At 50.9% G+C, this 16513-nt stretch overlaps 1 protein-coding gene across 2 annotated transcripts in view; it reads left to right on the top strand.

Annotated features, from left to right (window-relative positions):
• Positions 1–6939: 6939 nt before the first annotated feature.
• Positions 6940–16513, top strand: part of STX1A (syntaxin 1A) — a 338192-nt gene continuing 328618 nt past the window's right edge. The window contains exons 1-2 of one of the 2 annotated variants that reach the window (XM_073315468.2): positions 6940–7051; positions 11009–11049. Coding sequence is in view for 1 of the 2 variants with exons in the window: in XM_073315464.2 (XP_073171565.1) it covers positions 7022–7051 (30 nt within the window). In the remaining variant the exon portion in view is untranslated. The remainder of the gene's footprint in view (positions 7052–11008; positions 11050–16513) is intronic. The other variant, XM_073315464.2, reaches the window with a different exon arrangement.

Raw genomic sequence — 16513 nt, 5'->3', positions numbered from 1 at the left:
GTTCTAGAGGTATAAAAGAAAGAATCAAAATCACTGTCTGCTGTGTAAGGGCCTTCTCTTACTGTGACAGTCTGAGGCCCTGTTCTTAGGCTAAGGCCTTTGGCTAAGCAGCAGAGGCAGCCATAAGCTGGGAAGCGAACGGTCACATCCTCACATTCCAAACTAGTCACACTGAAATAAGGTGCTATTCGGCTGTTAGGAATACACTCCTGTCCTGATAGTGCCTATCACCTCCAGAGAAAGGGAAGTGCCTAGAAAATGTAAAAGGAAACTTAGTTTGATAGCATCCTGTCTGGCAAGAACTCACTTATCAATAGCTGGGATGTGAAACCCTCACTTCTGTATTGTCTTGTCATTATAGTTTCCACTTTGCTATTGTTTGTCTGTATAATCTCTGTCTGGTTCTGTGATTGTTCCTGTCTGCTGTATAATTAATTTTGCTGGGTGTAAACTAATTAAGGTGGTGGGATATAATTGGTTACATAATCATGTTACAATATGTTAGGATTGGTTAGTTAAATTTCAGGAAAATGATTGGTTAAGGTATTTTACTATATAATCTGTAGTCAATATAGTATTTTACTATATAATCTGTAGTCAATGAGGAAGTGGAGGGGATGGGGGGGGAGATGGGAACAGGGAATGGGGGTAAGAAAAGTGGAATCATGTTTTGCTAAAGGGGGAAATGGGAACAGGGAATGGGAGTAAGGAAGTTGGAATCATGTTTGGCTAAGGGTAGGAATGGGAACAGGGACACAGGTGTAAGGCTCTGTGGTGTCAGAGCTGGGAAGGAGGATACTAAGGAAGGAAACTGGAATCATGCTTGCTGGAAGTTCACCCCAATAAACATCGAATTGTTTGCACCTTTGGACTTCGGGTATTGTTGCTCTCTGTTCATGCGAGAAGGACCAGGGAAGTAAGTGGGTGAAGGAATAAGCCCCCTAACAAGGTGCTACAAAAATAAATCCCAAGGTGTTTAACAAAGCTAACAAGTAATATTTCAAACCTGACGACAATCACAAAACTCTCCATGCAGTGCACCACCCAGCTGATTAACCAGATCATATAGACTACAAGTAGTACCCCCAGATCAAACCTGCTCTTACTCCGCTCCTCAGTTCTCCAAATGCCTAGGACTTGCCTCCTCCCTGCCATCCTTATTGTAAATCCTTTCCCGCCTTTCAGATCTTCATATGATTCGTCTACATTTGCAGGAGAATATAATCTTAGATGAGAGAGCTCTTAAATACTGGGGCACACACACATCCCTGGGTTAGTCAGTAGAATTACATCCGGGGGGAGAGGGATTTGGCCCATTCAGTTCAATAAAGAGCTGAAAAGGGGGCTTGAAATCCTCTGGGCTAGGGGAGGGGCTCCTCTCCCCTGGGCCTAGGCTGGGGGAGGGGCTCCTTTCTCCAGCAGCTCCGGCAGGGCTGGGCTGAGGGAGGAGCTCCTCTCCCCTCCTGTGTGGCCCTTGATAGCACAGCCGTGAAGCTTACAGGGAACGTAGGTCACCATGGACCTGCTAGGACCCCTCGCAAAGAGTGCGGAGGGCTATTGCTACATCCTTCCAGTCATGGTCGACACTACAAACTTCCTTGAGGTTGTCCCCTTGCGGTTCGCCACCACACAGAGCATCACTGCTGACTTGCTGAGTTCCTAAAAATCTTTGCTCAGGTAGGCTTACCAAGCAAGATCCTAACTGACCAGGGGACCAATTTCACCTCCCGGCTACTCTGTGAAGTTTATGGCCTTCTAGGGATCCAGAAATTGCAAACCTTGGTTTACCACCCTCAGACAGATGGCCTTATCAAGCGGTTCACTCGGACCCTCAAGGGGATGCTATGCAAATTCCTCCTGGAGGACTTGCGCCATTGGGACCTATTCCTCCCGCCTTTGCTGCTTGCCATTTGGGAGGTACAGCAGGCCTCCACCCAGTTCTCCCACTTGAGCTGCTTTATGGGCACCAGCTGTGGGGGCTGCTAGACCTGATGTGGGAGACTTGGGAGCAGACCCCACCCCTGACCCAGGGACTCCTTCATTATGTCATGTGACTGTGCATGAGAACCTGACACAAACCGGGGACCTAGTGAAGGAAAACCTGCAGGCTGCCCAGGGGTCCAAGCCTGAACCTACAACCGGGGAGCATGAGCATGGACCTTTGAACCTGGGGACCAGGTCCTTGTGTTGCTCCCCTCTGCGGAGTCCAATCTGGTAGCCCAGTGGCAAGGCCCCTATGAAGTAATCCGCCTTTCTCTGTTAGATTGAAGAACTCATTATTAACTATTTGATCCTCATGTAGGTACTTAATATAGACTGTAATCAAGTCACCCCTTAACCTTCTTTTTGTTAAACTAAACAGATTGAGTTCCTTGAATCTATCACTACAAGGCATGTTTTTCAGTCCTTTCATCTTTTCTCATGGCTCTTCTCTGAACCCTAATTTATCAGTCTCCTTCTGGAAGTGTGGCCATCAGAACTGCAAACTATTTCAGCAGCAGTCGCACCAGTGCCAAATGCAGAGATAAGTGTTTGACTTAGTACCACACCACATTCAGATTATAAAATTAGCACTGTAAAAATCAATATAGCCTATATTATATGAATTAAAACCTGACTGACAGATCACAAAATCTAACTGTTTATGGGGAATTGTAAATGAGTGGGATTGTTTCTAGTGGGGCCCTGAGGAGATCAGTTCTTTGCCAATGTTATTTAATATTTGTATCAGTGATATGGATTAAAACATCAAATCACTGATAACAACATATGCAGGTAACACAAGGATGCATAGAGTAGCACAAATACAGAGTGAACTGGATTGCTTGGTAAGCTGGCTCCACCAAACATGTATTTTAATATGGCCAAATGCAATGTTCTACATCTAGGCACAAAGCAGGCCATACTTACATGACAGGGAACTCTATTTCTGGACTGCAGTGACTCTGACATGGATTAGGGCTCACAGTGGTTAATTAACTGAACTGGAGCTCCCAGTCCCATGCTGTGACTAAAATGGTTCATATGATACTTGGCTAAGCAAATGGGAATATCAGGTAGGAGTAGAGAGGTGTTGTTACCTCTGTATACAGCACTGATGAGACTATCACTCAGACTATTACTGGATAAATGTGTACCATTCTGGTGTCCACACTTTTAAAACAATGAAAAATTAAACAGGTTTCAGAGAAGAACTATGGGAATGATTTGTGGCCTGGACAACATGCCATACAATGAGATACTAAAGGAGCTTAATCTATTTTGATTATGGAAGAGAAAGCTAAGAGTTGCCTTGGTCATGTTCTGTAAATGCCTACACACAGAAATTCCTGCTCTTAGGACGGATGAATCCGATGCACTGCTACAGGCTGGGGACCGACTGGCTAAGCATCAATTCTGCAGAAAAGGACCTGGGGATTACAGTAGACGAGAAGCTGGATATGAGTCAGCAGTGTACCCTTGTTGCCAAGAAGGCTAATGGCATACTGGGCTGTATTAGTAGGTGCATTGCCAGCAGATTGAGGGAAGTGATTATTCCCCTGTATTCGGCACTGGAGAGGCCTTTGCATTGCATTGCATCCAGTTTTGGTGCCCCAACTACAGAAAGGATGTGGACAAATTGGAGAGAGTCCATATCCTTTCTGTAGTTGGGCTACAAATGATCGGGGGCTGGAGCACATGACTTATGAGGAGAGGCTGAGGGAACTGGGCTTATTTAGTCTGTAGAAAAGAAGAGTGAAGGGGGATTTGATAGCAGTCTTCAACTACCTGAAGGGGGGTTCCAAAGAGGGTGGAGCTCAGCTGGTCTCAGTGGTGGCAGATGACAGAACAAGGAGCAATGGTCTCAAGTTGCAGTGGGGGAGGTCTAGGTTGGATATTAGGAAAAACTATTTCACAAGTAGGGTGGTAAAACACTGGAATGGGTTACCTAGGGATGTGGTTGAATCTCCATCATTAGAAGTTTTCAAAGCCTGGATTGACAAAGCCCTGGCTGGCATGATTTAGTTGGGGTTGGTCCTGCTTTGAGCATGGGGTTGGACTAGATGACCTCCTGAGGTCTCTTCCAACCCTAATCTTCTAGGATTCTAAGATTTCTCATAGTAGAGGACTATTTAATCTAGTACAGTCAATAACAATCAAACTGGCTATAAGACAGACATGTCTTGACAGTGAGAGAATTTAACTACTCAAACACATGATCAAGGGATGTGATGAATTCTGAATTTAGAGTCTCCCAGTGAATGAGTTTGGCGGTCTTTCTAAAACATATGCCTTAGTTTAATCACAGATTGCTGGACTAGATGCAGGAATGACTTGATGAAATTCTAAGGCATGGTGCTGTGCAGGAAGTCACACTAGAAATTAGATGACCATAATGGTCCTTTCTGGACTTAAAAAAACAACAACTATGAATAATTTAACCACAGGTTTCAGAGTAGCAGCCGTGTTAGTCTGTATCCGCAAAAAGAAAAGGAAGACTTGTGGCACCTTAGAGACTAACCAATTTATTTGAGCATAAGCTTTCATGAGCTACAGCTCACTTCATCGGATGCATTCAGTGGAAAATACAGTGGGGAGATTTATACACACAGAGAACATGAAACAATGGGTGTTTCCATACAGACTGTAACAAGAGTGATCAGGAAAGGTGAGCTATTACCAGCAGTAGAGCGGGGTGGGGGTGGGGGGGGCCTTTTGTAGTGATAATCAAGGTGGGCCATTTCCAGCAGTTGACAAGAACGTCTGAGGAAGGGGGCTGGGGCGGGGAAGCTTTCAAATGATCACACAGACCCACACAAAATACACCTTTATGGGACTAGGACTACTTGACTGTGACTTCGGTTTTGAAGAAAATCATTTTAGATTTCAAATCATGCCCCAGAGTTGGGACTTTTTGTAAACCTAAGTTTCTAGATGGACTGGAGAGGCTGTAGATTTTGGCAATAAATGAAAGCTTCCTATATAAACCGTCAGCTACCTCAGAAAATATATATATTTACACAACAAATAACTAAGTGAAGGAATACATGCTGGTGAAACATCCTGGCAATTAACATTGACAGCCCAATCACAGGTTTGTACAGTCCTGACACAGCATATGTCACAACCAAGAAAGTACAATCAGTTTGACTGTTAATATTTCTGCACACAATGCAGAGAAGCCCTGTAGCTCTCTAAGAAAAGTCATTCTGAAAAGCATTAACTCATTTGGCTCATCATCCAAATTGGTGCCCTTGACATCTGTGGCTGCTCAGTAATAATTAATCCACCTTCTCAGCTAGAACAGTTTATCACCTTGAATAGCAGCCATTCACCAAACAAGACCGAGACTCTGGGCAATAACTTTTCTCTTTGACGTAATAAGTTCCTTGCAGTCAGGTCGCAAACAGTCAACAGACTTCAGAGCGGGTGTTAGTCTGTTGACTCCTTGTTGTTTTAGTCAACAGCCTTTTTTTTCCCAGGTCTTCAGCTTCTGAGGTTGCTCTAGCAGTAAACAGGAGAGCTCAGTTGGGACCAAAGACACAATGGCACTATACAGATGCTTTTCCTGGCTGTTTTCCTTTTACTGTGTGTCTCTGTATCTCTTCTTGTCTTTGTGGGAAGATTGCTAGCCTTGGGTAACCCCCTCACCCCTGGGGTTGGTTCATCCTGTCCATGTAACATCACAACCCCCCAGAATCAGCACCCCACAGTTAACCTTCCCCAGGATCATCCCCAGTGTAACTCCCCCTCTGGGGGGCTTGCTCAATCCATTGCAAACCCCTGGGATTGCTTCTCCACCATAACCCCCGTGGGGTTGCTGACTCCCACTTGAACTGGTCCCAAGACTGTCCCCCCCTGAGATGGTTCCCCTCATTGTAACTCCAAGAATGCTCCCTGAAGGGCCAGCCATGCAGCTCTCCCCCTGGGATTACCTCACTCGCTGGAGCCCATCACCACTGCTCCCCCTACTACTCCTGCCAAGCACACTTTGTATCTGTTGTAACCCCATGCTGACTAGGGTTGCTACCCTCAGCACACACACTGCTCTCAGGGGTGCTTCCCTCTCCACCAGGGTCACGCCCCAGCAGCACTGTGCCCATGCCCTCACTCTCCTTGCTTAGCCCCACCACCCCTGGGACTGGGACTCCCACAGTATTCTTGTCAGCAAGTTAAAGAAATACGGGCTGGATGAATGCACTATAAGGTGGGTAGAAAGCTGGCTAGATTGTCGGGCTCAACAGGTAGTGATGAATGGCTCCATGTCTAGTTGGCAGCCGGTGTCAAGTGGAGTGCCCCAAGGGTTGGTCCTGGGGCCGGTTTTGTTCAATATCTTCATAAATGATCTGGAGGATGGTGTGGATTGCACCCTCAGCAAATTTGCGGATGACACTAAACTGGGAGGAGTGGTAGATACACTGGAGGGGAGGGATAGGATCCAGAGGGACCTAGACAAATCGGAGGATTGGGCCAAAAGAAATCTGATGAGGTTCAACAAGGACAAGTGCAGAGTCCTGCACTTAGGACGGAAGAATCCCATGCACAGCTACAGACTAGGGACCGAATGGCTCGGCAGCAGTTCTGCGGAAAAGGACCTAGGGGTGACAGTGGACGAGAAGCTGGATATGAGTCAGCAGTGTGCCCTTGTTGACCTCCTGAGCTCCCTTCCACCCCTGATACTCTGTGATTCTAGCACAGCCCCAGCCAAGGGTAACCCCCCCCACCCCTAGGTGCAAGCCCCCCGCACTAGCACCCCCCCAGGTGTAACCACCTCCACCGAAGTGTAACTCCGCACCCCAGTGTAGCCCCGCCCCTGCACACCCCAGGTGTGACCCCCGGGGCCCCCTCACGCGCCCTCGCTCCCCCAGCGGCCCCGGAGTCTGCGCAGCCCCAGGCCGGTGCCCCCGGGGCCCTCGCTGCGCCCGCCGCCCGCCCGGCTCCGGCGCATGTGCCGCGCCTCCCCCCGCCCCCGACCGCGGCCGGAGCCGGAGCCGGAGCCGGGAGGCAGCGCCGAGCCGAGCGGGCGCCGGGCGGAGCGAGCATGAAGGACCGGACGGGGGAGCTCCGCGCGGTGAGCTGGGGCTGCCCCCGGGGCTGGTTCCCCTGGAGTGAGAGTGGGGCGGGGGCTGGCCCCTCCGGGGGGGAGATGGGGCTGTGATGGGGGGGGCTGGCCCCTCCGGGGGGGAGATGGGGCTGTGATGGGGGGGGCTGGCCCCTCCGGGGGGGAGATGGGGCTGTGATGGGGGGGGCTGGCCCCTCGCGGGGCGGGGGGCGGGGGAGATGGGGCTGTGATGGGGGGGGCTGGCCCCTCCGGGGGGGAGATGGGGCTGTGATGGGGGGGGCTGGCCCCTCCGGGGGGGAGATGGGGCTGTGATGGGGGGGGCTGGCCCCTCGCGGGGCGGGGGGAGGCGGAGATGGGGCTGTGATGGGGGGGGCTGGCCCCTCGCGGGGCGGGGGGAGGCGGAGATGGGGCTGTGGTGGCGGGGGCTGGCCCCTCGCGGGGCGGGGGGCGGGGGAGATGGGGCTGTGGTGGGGGGGGCTGGCCCCTCGCGGGGCGGGGGGAGGGGGAGATGGGGCTGTGGTGGGGGGGGCTGGCCCCTCGCGGGGCGGGAGGAGGGGGAGATGGGGCTGTGGTGGGGGGGGCTGGCCCCTCGCGGGGCGGGGGGAGGGGGAGATGGGGCTGTGATGGGGGGGGCTGGCCCCTCGCGGGGCGGGGGGAGGGGGAGATGGGGCTGTGATGGGGGGGGCTGGCCCCTCGCGGGGCAGGGGGAGGAGGGGATTGGGCTGTGGTGGGGGGGGCTGGCCCCTCGCGGGGCGGGGGGAGGGGGAGATGGGGCTGTGATGGGGGGGGCTGGCCCCTCGCGGGGCGCAGGGAGGGGGAGATGGGGCTGTGATGGGGGGGGCTGGCCCCTCGCGGGGCGGGGGGAGGAGGGGATGGGGCTGTGGTGGGGGGGGCTGGCCCCTCGCGGGGCGGGGGGAGGCGGAGATGGGGCTGTGGTGGGGGGGGCTGGCCCCTCGCGGGGCGGGGGGAGGCGGAGATGGGGCTGTGGTGGGGGGGGCTGGCCCCTTGCGGGGCGGGGGGAGGAGGGGATGGGGCTGTGGTGGGGGGGGCTGGCCCCTCGCGGGGCGGGGGGAGGAGGGGATGGGGCTGTGGTGGGGGGGGCTGGCCCCTCGCGGGGCGGGGGGAGGAGGGGATGGGGCTGTGGTGGGGGGGGCTGGCCCCTCGCGGGGCGGGGGGAGGGGGAGATGGGGCTGTGGTGGGGGGGGCTGGCCCCTCGCGGGGCGGGGGGAGGAGGGGATGGGGCTGTGGTGGGGGGGGCTGGCCCCTCGCGGGGCGGGGGGAGGGGGAGATGGGGCTGTGGTGGGGGGGGCTGGCCCCTCGTGGGGCGGGGGGAGGAGGGGATGGGGCTGTGGTGGGGGGGCTGGCCCCTCGTGGGACGGGGGGAGGGGGAGATGGGGCTGTGGTAGGGGGGCTGGCCCCTCGTGGGACGGGGGGAGGGGGAGATGGGGCTGTGATGGGGGGGCTGGCCCCTCGCGGGGCGGGGGGAGGAGGGGATGGGGCTGTGGTGGGGGGGGCTGGCCCCTCGTGGGGCGGGGGGAGGAGGGAATGGGGCTGTGGTGGGGGGGCTGGACCCTCCTGGGGTGGGGGGAGGGGGAGATGGGGCTGTGGTGGGGGGGCTGGCCCCTCGTGGGACGGGGGGAGGAGGGGATGGGGCTGTGGTGGGGGGGGCTGGCCCCTCGTGGGGCGGGGGGAGGGGGAGATGGGGCTGTGGTGGGGGGGTGGCCCCTCGTGGGGCGGGGGGAGGAGGGGATGGGGCTGTGGTGGGGGGGGCTGGCCCCTCGTGGGGCGGGGGGAGGAGGGGATGGGGCTGTGGTGGGGGGGGCTGGCCCCTCGTGGGGCGGGGGGAGGGGGAGATGGGGCTGTGGTGGGGGGGCTGGCCCCTCGTGGGACGGGGGGAGGAGGGGATGGGGCTGTGGTGGGGGGGCTGGACCCTCCTGGGGTGGGGGGAGGGGGTGTATGTTGCTCTCTCACCCCCTGGATCCAGGAGTGCAAGAGTCATAGCCCTCTAGGGAGGGGGGTGTGCGCGTGTGTTGGAGATGTCACCCTGGATGCACCCTGGATGACCCCCCAAGCACTCCTGTAGCCAGGGAGTGGCAGACCCCCAACACCCCCACTCTGACGGCTCTGGCACCTGGGGTGGTGAGGGACTGTGTGTATCTGGGGGGGGGGGGGTCTGGCATTCCTGGAAAGATGGAGCTGTCGTGAGGGGAAATACTGCACGTCTGCAGTGGCAGGGTGGGGTGGCCAGGGAGGTTGTGTGAGTGAATGTGACAAACAAGTGACCAAACCCTAAACACACTGTGATGCTCCATCCCTCACTGAGGTTTGGTGTCATGTCAAACCCTGCTCTTGCTGGGCTTGGGGCTTGGTGTGTATGTGTTTGGGGGGCTTGATGTGTTGTGTCTGCGCACAGAGGTGATCTGAGGTGTCTGTTTTGTGTGCTCTGACAGCGTAGAGCTTGACATGGCAATGAAGTATTATTGAATGTGACACGCTTGCTGCAGGGCCTGGGCAGCTGATTGCGTGAGCGGCTCTGACACACTCGCGGGTCTGGAAGGAAGGCACACTTGTGTGAGTGGATTGTCTTGACTAGAATAAAAAGTCTCCCCACTCCCCATATGGCAAAGGAGGGCAGGAGTGCTGTGTAGGTTTTGACACCCTCTAGGTTAGGGGCAGTAAACTCAGGGTGGGGAGAAGAGATGTGAACCTGTGTGAGAATGTGGGGGGTTTAGGGAGGGGAAGGCCTTGCAAGAGGTTGTGTAAGTGGACTTGACCCACTTGCTGGGGGTGAGGAGGTTGTGTGTGGGTCTGAAAATCTTCCCAGGAGCTGTGGCAAAGGCTGTCTGAATGGATGTTCTGGTGAGTGGCAGATCGATAGGAGGTTGTAGGAAGGGATCTGATATACCCTCCAGCCCTTGAAAGGGATGTGTGCATCGAACACTGGCTTTATCCCCGAGCCTGCCTTGTGAGGCTGTTTCACCCTGACTTCCAGAGAGCTTTCCATGGCTGTTGTGTGACTGTCCGAATCAGTTGGGCCAGGTTTTATTTCTGGATGTCCTTAATCAGTGGACCAGGGTTTACTTTCAGCAGCAGGTCTCAGATGTCAGTGAGCTTGCTGAAGTGGGTGTCTGTAATATCCTGGAACCATTAAAGTGTATGTATCGCTAGCCTATGTAAGTAACTGTTCTTGTCATCCTCCCTCCTTCCCCTCTGGTTTTTGCTACACCCATGTGTTGCAACTTGTATTCCCACACTGCTGCGGTTGAATCAATGCAGACAGACCCTTGTGCCCACACAGGACCCCCTTGAAGTTAAGGGTCCATCCATGTGGATCCAATTGTAAGATTGGGGCCCTTAAATGTAAGCTCTTTGGGGCAGGAACTGTATCTTTTTGTGAGTTTATGCAGAATGGAGCATAACGTGGCCCAGATCTTCCCTTGAGGGTCTGGGCATTATCATGTTATAAATAGTAACACCATTAACCCAGATTTTACCGGACTCTCTGCATCTCAGCAGGCATCTTTTGTCTACATTCTGGAGAGTATTTATGCTTAGTTATGCTTCCTAGCAAAGGCATCGGCTTCAGAATGAAACTGAACGGAGTTGCTGAGGTTTTGCCTTTGTAACGCTGCCTGGGGGCTACTGCCGAAAGTTATTCTAAGAAGCTGCAGCAGATCCCCAGTGACAGAGAAATTAGAAATTGGGAGTCTATACAAGAGATCTCACAAATTATTCTGGATATCCAGACTGTTTTCCTTTCTGGAATTTCATGCAATTTCTCCTAGTTTAATTGTCCTTTTTGAGATCTGTTGGTATTTTTGCTTTTCAGGTAATTGTAGTTTGATATCGTAGCTTTTTAGTTGCTATTTAATCCAAGTGTATATATTTAGTTGTTTAACTCCTCATAAATCAGTCCCTCTGACACTTACACAGTTCTGTTACTTTTTCATTCTCTCTGGTTTGCAGATATCGTTCAGGAACCAAGGAACCAAGAGCTGCATAGTATTGTAAGTGCAGTCTCACCAATGCCATTCAGGCATTTTTGTTTTCTTGTTTCTGACCTGATAGTTGCAAGTGACTGTCCATTGCCACCATATCACACATTTAATTTTCTGTTCACCGTTGCCAGCATCCCGTGTATTCTGTGAACATGGAATTGTGCTGCAGAATCTCAGCTTTTCCTGGAGGCGGGGAGAGAGGGGGAAATCATGCTTCTTGCCTTCATGGTTGTGAAGGTAACTGAAAATGTGACACCATTGTAACCAATGTCAGGTTGTCTGCTTAAGTTTGAAGGCAGCCTGGAACAGTAGCTGTGAGAGAAGTGAACTGGCACATTCGGGTCAAATAGAGAGTTGACTCTGAAACCTAACAATGCTACTTTACATGTAGGCGTTAGCTTTGTCGTTGCTGGTCATGTTAGAAGAAACACTCAGTTAAGCTGCCAGCCACTTCCCGTTCCTCACCAGTTGCCACAAGCCAAGCAGCTAAAACCTCAGGTTTCCCTTGATAACGTCTATGATGCCGTTACTCATGGTCACTGTGGCACATGAAAAACTGAACATGTGGGGACACAGTAAATGAACTTTGACTATCCAAATAAATAACGCAAGGGCCACTGTCATAGTAGCAAACATTTATATCCTGGAAGCCCTTCAGAGGCCCCAGTCGGGACTGGAGCCCCATTGTGCTGGATGCTTTACAAATGGGACAATCCCTGCTGCCGAGCCAAAAAACATTGTTTTTGTATGTCCTGCAAAAATAGTGGTGATGTCTGTGCAGAGGCCTGCCTCTTCCGGAGTCCTGAGTTCAAATGTGCAGCTAGGCCAGAAACAAGCATGAAGTCTGTTAATCATCGTTTTACAGTGATAGGCACTAGTACAGAGCGACACTCCTGCTGCTCCCCTCTCACCCACATTTTGAAATGAGCAAACGGGTGCAATGAGCAGTTTCTGCTCTAGGAAGTCCAAGGACTAGAGTAGATGGGGAAGGGGGAGGGGGTCAGGGTTGAAGTCCACTCTCAGAGCTGTGATTGATGAACTCGCTCAGAGCCTGTCTGTACGGTCTCTGCTGCAGGCAGTTCAATTTCATGAACGCTATTTGAAACGTGTTAATCCCAGAGAGAGAGAGAGAGGAATAATTTAGGAATGATACAATGGGGTTAAACCTAGGATGAACAGAGGAAAATGAAGAAAAGGCTGAGTGCCAGGAGAAAGTTGTAATGGTGAGCTCTGTTAGACAGTGCAATTATCTCCCAAGGGAAGGGGTAGCTGCCCTACTACTTCGAACTCCTAAAACTGGGCTGGATGGAAAACTAGAAAACGTACAGTAAGGAAGTCTTTCTCTTTTCTGTGATTCTGAAACAGAAAGGGGTGTGTGTGTGTGTGTGTGTTGAGGGGGGAGGGGGATGAATGAAGAAAAATTGCAGCCATTCTGTTCAACAGAAGCAATTGGAAAACTCCCAAGGCAAGGGATTCTTCCTCCATGTACAGTTCTGACTGTGAAATAGATTTGAAAATAGAGTTTTAAATAAAGAAATAAAGTCACGTGAGTGCCCTGTTGGCAGCCACTAGCTGGCTGAGGAATGACACTGGCAGAGAATTTAAAATATTCATTTTTAAATATTTTTAAAAAAAAGAGAACGGGCCATTTAGTTTCTATCCTGCTGTGTTACTGGATACAGCAACTGAATGAAATAACCATAGCTTAATGTTGAACGTATTTAGAGATTGTAAACATGAATGTCCTTCTGCTCCTGACAACAGCATTCCAGCAGGACTGTGTCTCACTGGGACCCCTTCTCTGCCAGTGTCATGCTGTGTGTGTCTTCAGCAAGATGGCTGCCACCAGGTGTATGCTCGGGAAAAAAAATTTTTTATTAAAGCCTTCAGTTGCAGATCCTTTCTGTTCTCTGAGTGGCACGAAGGGCTTCACACCCTGTGAATGTCTGAACCAAATGGGAGCAGGCCTCCTTTAAGCACCTGTGTGTCCCTAAAAGACAGTGTTAAGGCCCTTTGGGCTGGGAATGGCTAGAGATGGAAACCCTAGGGCAGTGAGAGGTGAAATTTCTGTGGTAGGTGCAAACAGTACATCAGAAAGACAAAGCATGACAGTAATGTTTATTTAAAGAAATGATAAAGGGGGCTCTATTTGGGGAGATCTACTCGTTTGCTAGTGGTTCCTCTAAGGCAGTGTTTCCCAGACTTGTTCCGCTGCTTGGTCAGGGAAAGCCCCTGGCAGGCTGGGCTGGTTTCTTTACCTGCCGCGTCCGCAGGTTCGGCTGATCACCGACACGGCAGGTAAACAAACCGGCCTGGCCGACTAGGGGCTTTCCCTGACCAAGCGGCGGCGTTGCCTGCTCTAATGAATTGAGGCTAGGAGGGGGCTTGGCTTTGCTTTCCTGTACTTGAGATGCAGGTCTTTCTAGCCAGCCTCATTAATAATCTGGGCCAGTTTCTTCTCATTTTCATAGATCTTGTAAATTCAGCTAGTAAGAAGATGAAAAAATGGCTTTAATCAAAGCAAAAGGAGAACAGCACAAGGGTTCTGCTGCCCCATAGGCTGTAGCTTTGCATTTTAATGGGATTCTTAAAATTATACTTGAATTTTAACATTTAAAGTGCAAATCCTAGTACTTCTCTTCAGTGTTCTGGGTACAGTGGCTTTTATGCCCATCTAACGCCCTGGGAAGGGAAGGGCACTGCTCACAGAAGAATGGGCATTCGAAACAATCAGGGAATGGGAGATTCATGTGTCCCCTCAGAGCTAAGAAATTTACTTTAATGTGAAGAAAGAGTCAATTGGAGACCTGATCTTGAAAGGTTTTTGTACTGACATCAGCCCTGGTGTAAACAGATTGAAAATCCTATTGAAATCAGTAAGAGGTGAGCCTATTTAAACCAGGGCTGAATTTGGCCCTTGGACTAAAGAGTAATATGTTGCCTCTCGATCCCATCTGTTCCCTTATTTCTAGGGTTAAATTCAGATATGCATGGGCATTGCCAGTGAAACGGGCAGCTGCTGACACAGTCTGATTCTTCCTCTCGCAGACATCCTCGGGGAAGTGTAATTTGAGCAATTGCCAAGTTCTGAGCTTGCTTGGGAGCCAGAAATCCAAGATCTGAGAGTCCCAGGACTGCTGAATTTGATTGGTTGCTTTAAAAACCATGGCACAAACTGCTGTGCTCTCCTGATATCGCCTCTTACCTGTTGCATCCCACTGTCTTTGAGATTTCTCCAAATACTCCCGGGGAGGCATAACTGAGGAAAGGAGCACAGCCTCCTCTGAACTGGGCGACTCATTGTTTCAGAGCAGCATGCAAGTAACTTCTTTTACCTCTGTCACAGTGAGTGATTTGGGCAATACGACCCTTGGAACAGCTAGGTCTGTTCCTCTTCAAAGAACTGTATCTTCTTGAAACTGCTGTTTTTCTTAACATTTCCTATCATTGCACAATTGTGCTGCCATCCGTGCAGCTCCACTGGTGGAGTGCTAGTGTAGACCAGCCACTGGCATTCACAGCATTTTGTCGTCTAGATGGGCTGAGTGACGCTTGATGACGGAGTGAGAAAATGTCTTTGCTGGTGCTGCCACTTAGATGATTGGAGATTTTCAGATACATGCTAGTGTAGACACAGGCTATGACACTTTCTGCAGGTGTCATGGTAATATATCAGGCCATTTGCTCTCATTATTATTGCTTTAATTTAGCCTTATTGCAGCTGCTTTTATTCAGACCCAGGCCTGTGGTGGGGAAACTAGCTAGTATTCCTCTGTGTGACGTACCGGGCACAATCCAGACTAGTTGGAGGCTGTAGTAGCTCCCACCTGGGTCACTCACAAACAGTGTTCCAGCATGCAAGCTACACCCTCAGTGACTGTGTGTAACTGCAGCCTGCCAGCTGCACCCTGGTTCTCAGCAGCGTGGGTTACACTGCAGGGTGACTCCAACACATCCCCAGTCCTGGATCTTCCTCCAGACATGTATGTCCTGTACTGCCCAGCTGGACAGTTCAAGTATATAAAGTCCATTATTCCTTTAAGGGAAAATATGACAGTTTATTACCTTAAATTGTTACCCAGACACTTGAATTTAGACACTCTGAATTAGATAAAACTGTTTATTAAATACAAAGAGAGAGATTTTAAATGGGTACAAGTAATGAGGCATAAAAGTCAGAAATGGTTATAAGAAGAATAAAGATAAAATGCTTACTAGTATCTGCTTAGGGAATTATTTTAGTTGCAAAGCACACTTTCTCACCACATGCACCAGCAGATTACTGACCAAACTTTCAGATCAGGACCCTTCCACCAAGTCCAACAGCTGTTTCCTTTTGTCTTCTCAGGTGCAGAGAATGAGATGGGCAGGGGAAGAGAGGGGTTTATTGGGGTGTTTGCTCCTCCTTTTTATAGTTTCCATCACCCTCTCAAAAAACGTTTCCAGCTGAGAACCAGGAATCACAGAGTCTATGTGGAAGGATGTTCCCTGCTGGATTTTTTCATCTGTTTGAACGTCCTTTGTTTCCCTTTGTGCTTGATGAATCTGTTGACTGCTTAAATGCAAAGTAAAGCAAGCACACATTCCTTTGTTTAGGACAGACCTGTCCGCTGACTTCTGCTTGCGCGGGGCTGTTGGGTTTGGAACATGGGTTAATAACATTGTCCAGGGGGATTTTATAACTTCACATACATATTGCCACACATATTTTACCAGGACAATAATGACCAGCAAATTATGAATTTTCAAATGATACTTTACAAGGCATACCTTGTACAAAGATTATTGCAATAGTGTGTAGAGTGTGAATACAGGGGTGTATTCCATCACAGTATGTCTATATTGCAATCCAAGGGTGTGACTGCATCTTGTGTAGACACACAAGATTCTAGATTCTAAACTAGATTCTGTCTAGCTAGCTTGGGTGCAGGAGCAGTGTCCCCATGGCAACATGCGCTTCCATGTGGGCTAACCTGTGCTGGAGTGTACACTGCCCTAGATTCACTGCTCTGGTGCTCGAGCTAGTAGGCTTAAAGCTAGCTCAGATATGTTGGCTCAGTCTGCAGTCACACCCTGTAACTGCAGCATAGCCAGACCCTAAGACAATGAGTGCTAGTCTACGCTACACAACACACAAGTTTTGAATTGTGCAGAGTCAGGTTAGCTGACAGGTTGACCATGGGTTTGGAGTCAGTGTAGACCAGCATCGTGTCAGCTAATGCTAATTAAGCCTGGTCTGTGTTGATTGCAAAGTCATGCTTAGCGTCATGTCAGCTAATTTGATTCTTCACATCTATATTCAATCATGGTAATATTTTGTAGTTGGAGGCTGGCCCTGAGAGTCTCTGCCTAGCCTCCGTAGGCCTGGGCAAGTCTGTCTTTCCTCTCCGTCATTTCTTCTCGTTGTGTCTGACAGGGAAATTTTGCTGAGGCTGGAGCATGGGGGTTCTTTGGAGATGAGTCCAAGTGGCCA

Source organism: Lepidochelys kempii, chromosome 17, assembly GCF_965140285.1.
Source record: "Lepidochelys kempii isolate rLepKem1 chromosome 17, rLepKem1.hap1, whole genome shotgun sequence".
Lineage (NCBI taxonomy): Eukaryota > Metazoa > Chordata > Testudines > Cheloniidae > Lepidochelys > Lepidochelys kempii.
Note: the sequence above shows the minus strand (reverse complement) of the source record. Positions and strands in the feature narration are given on the sequence as shown.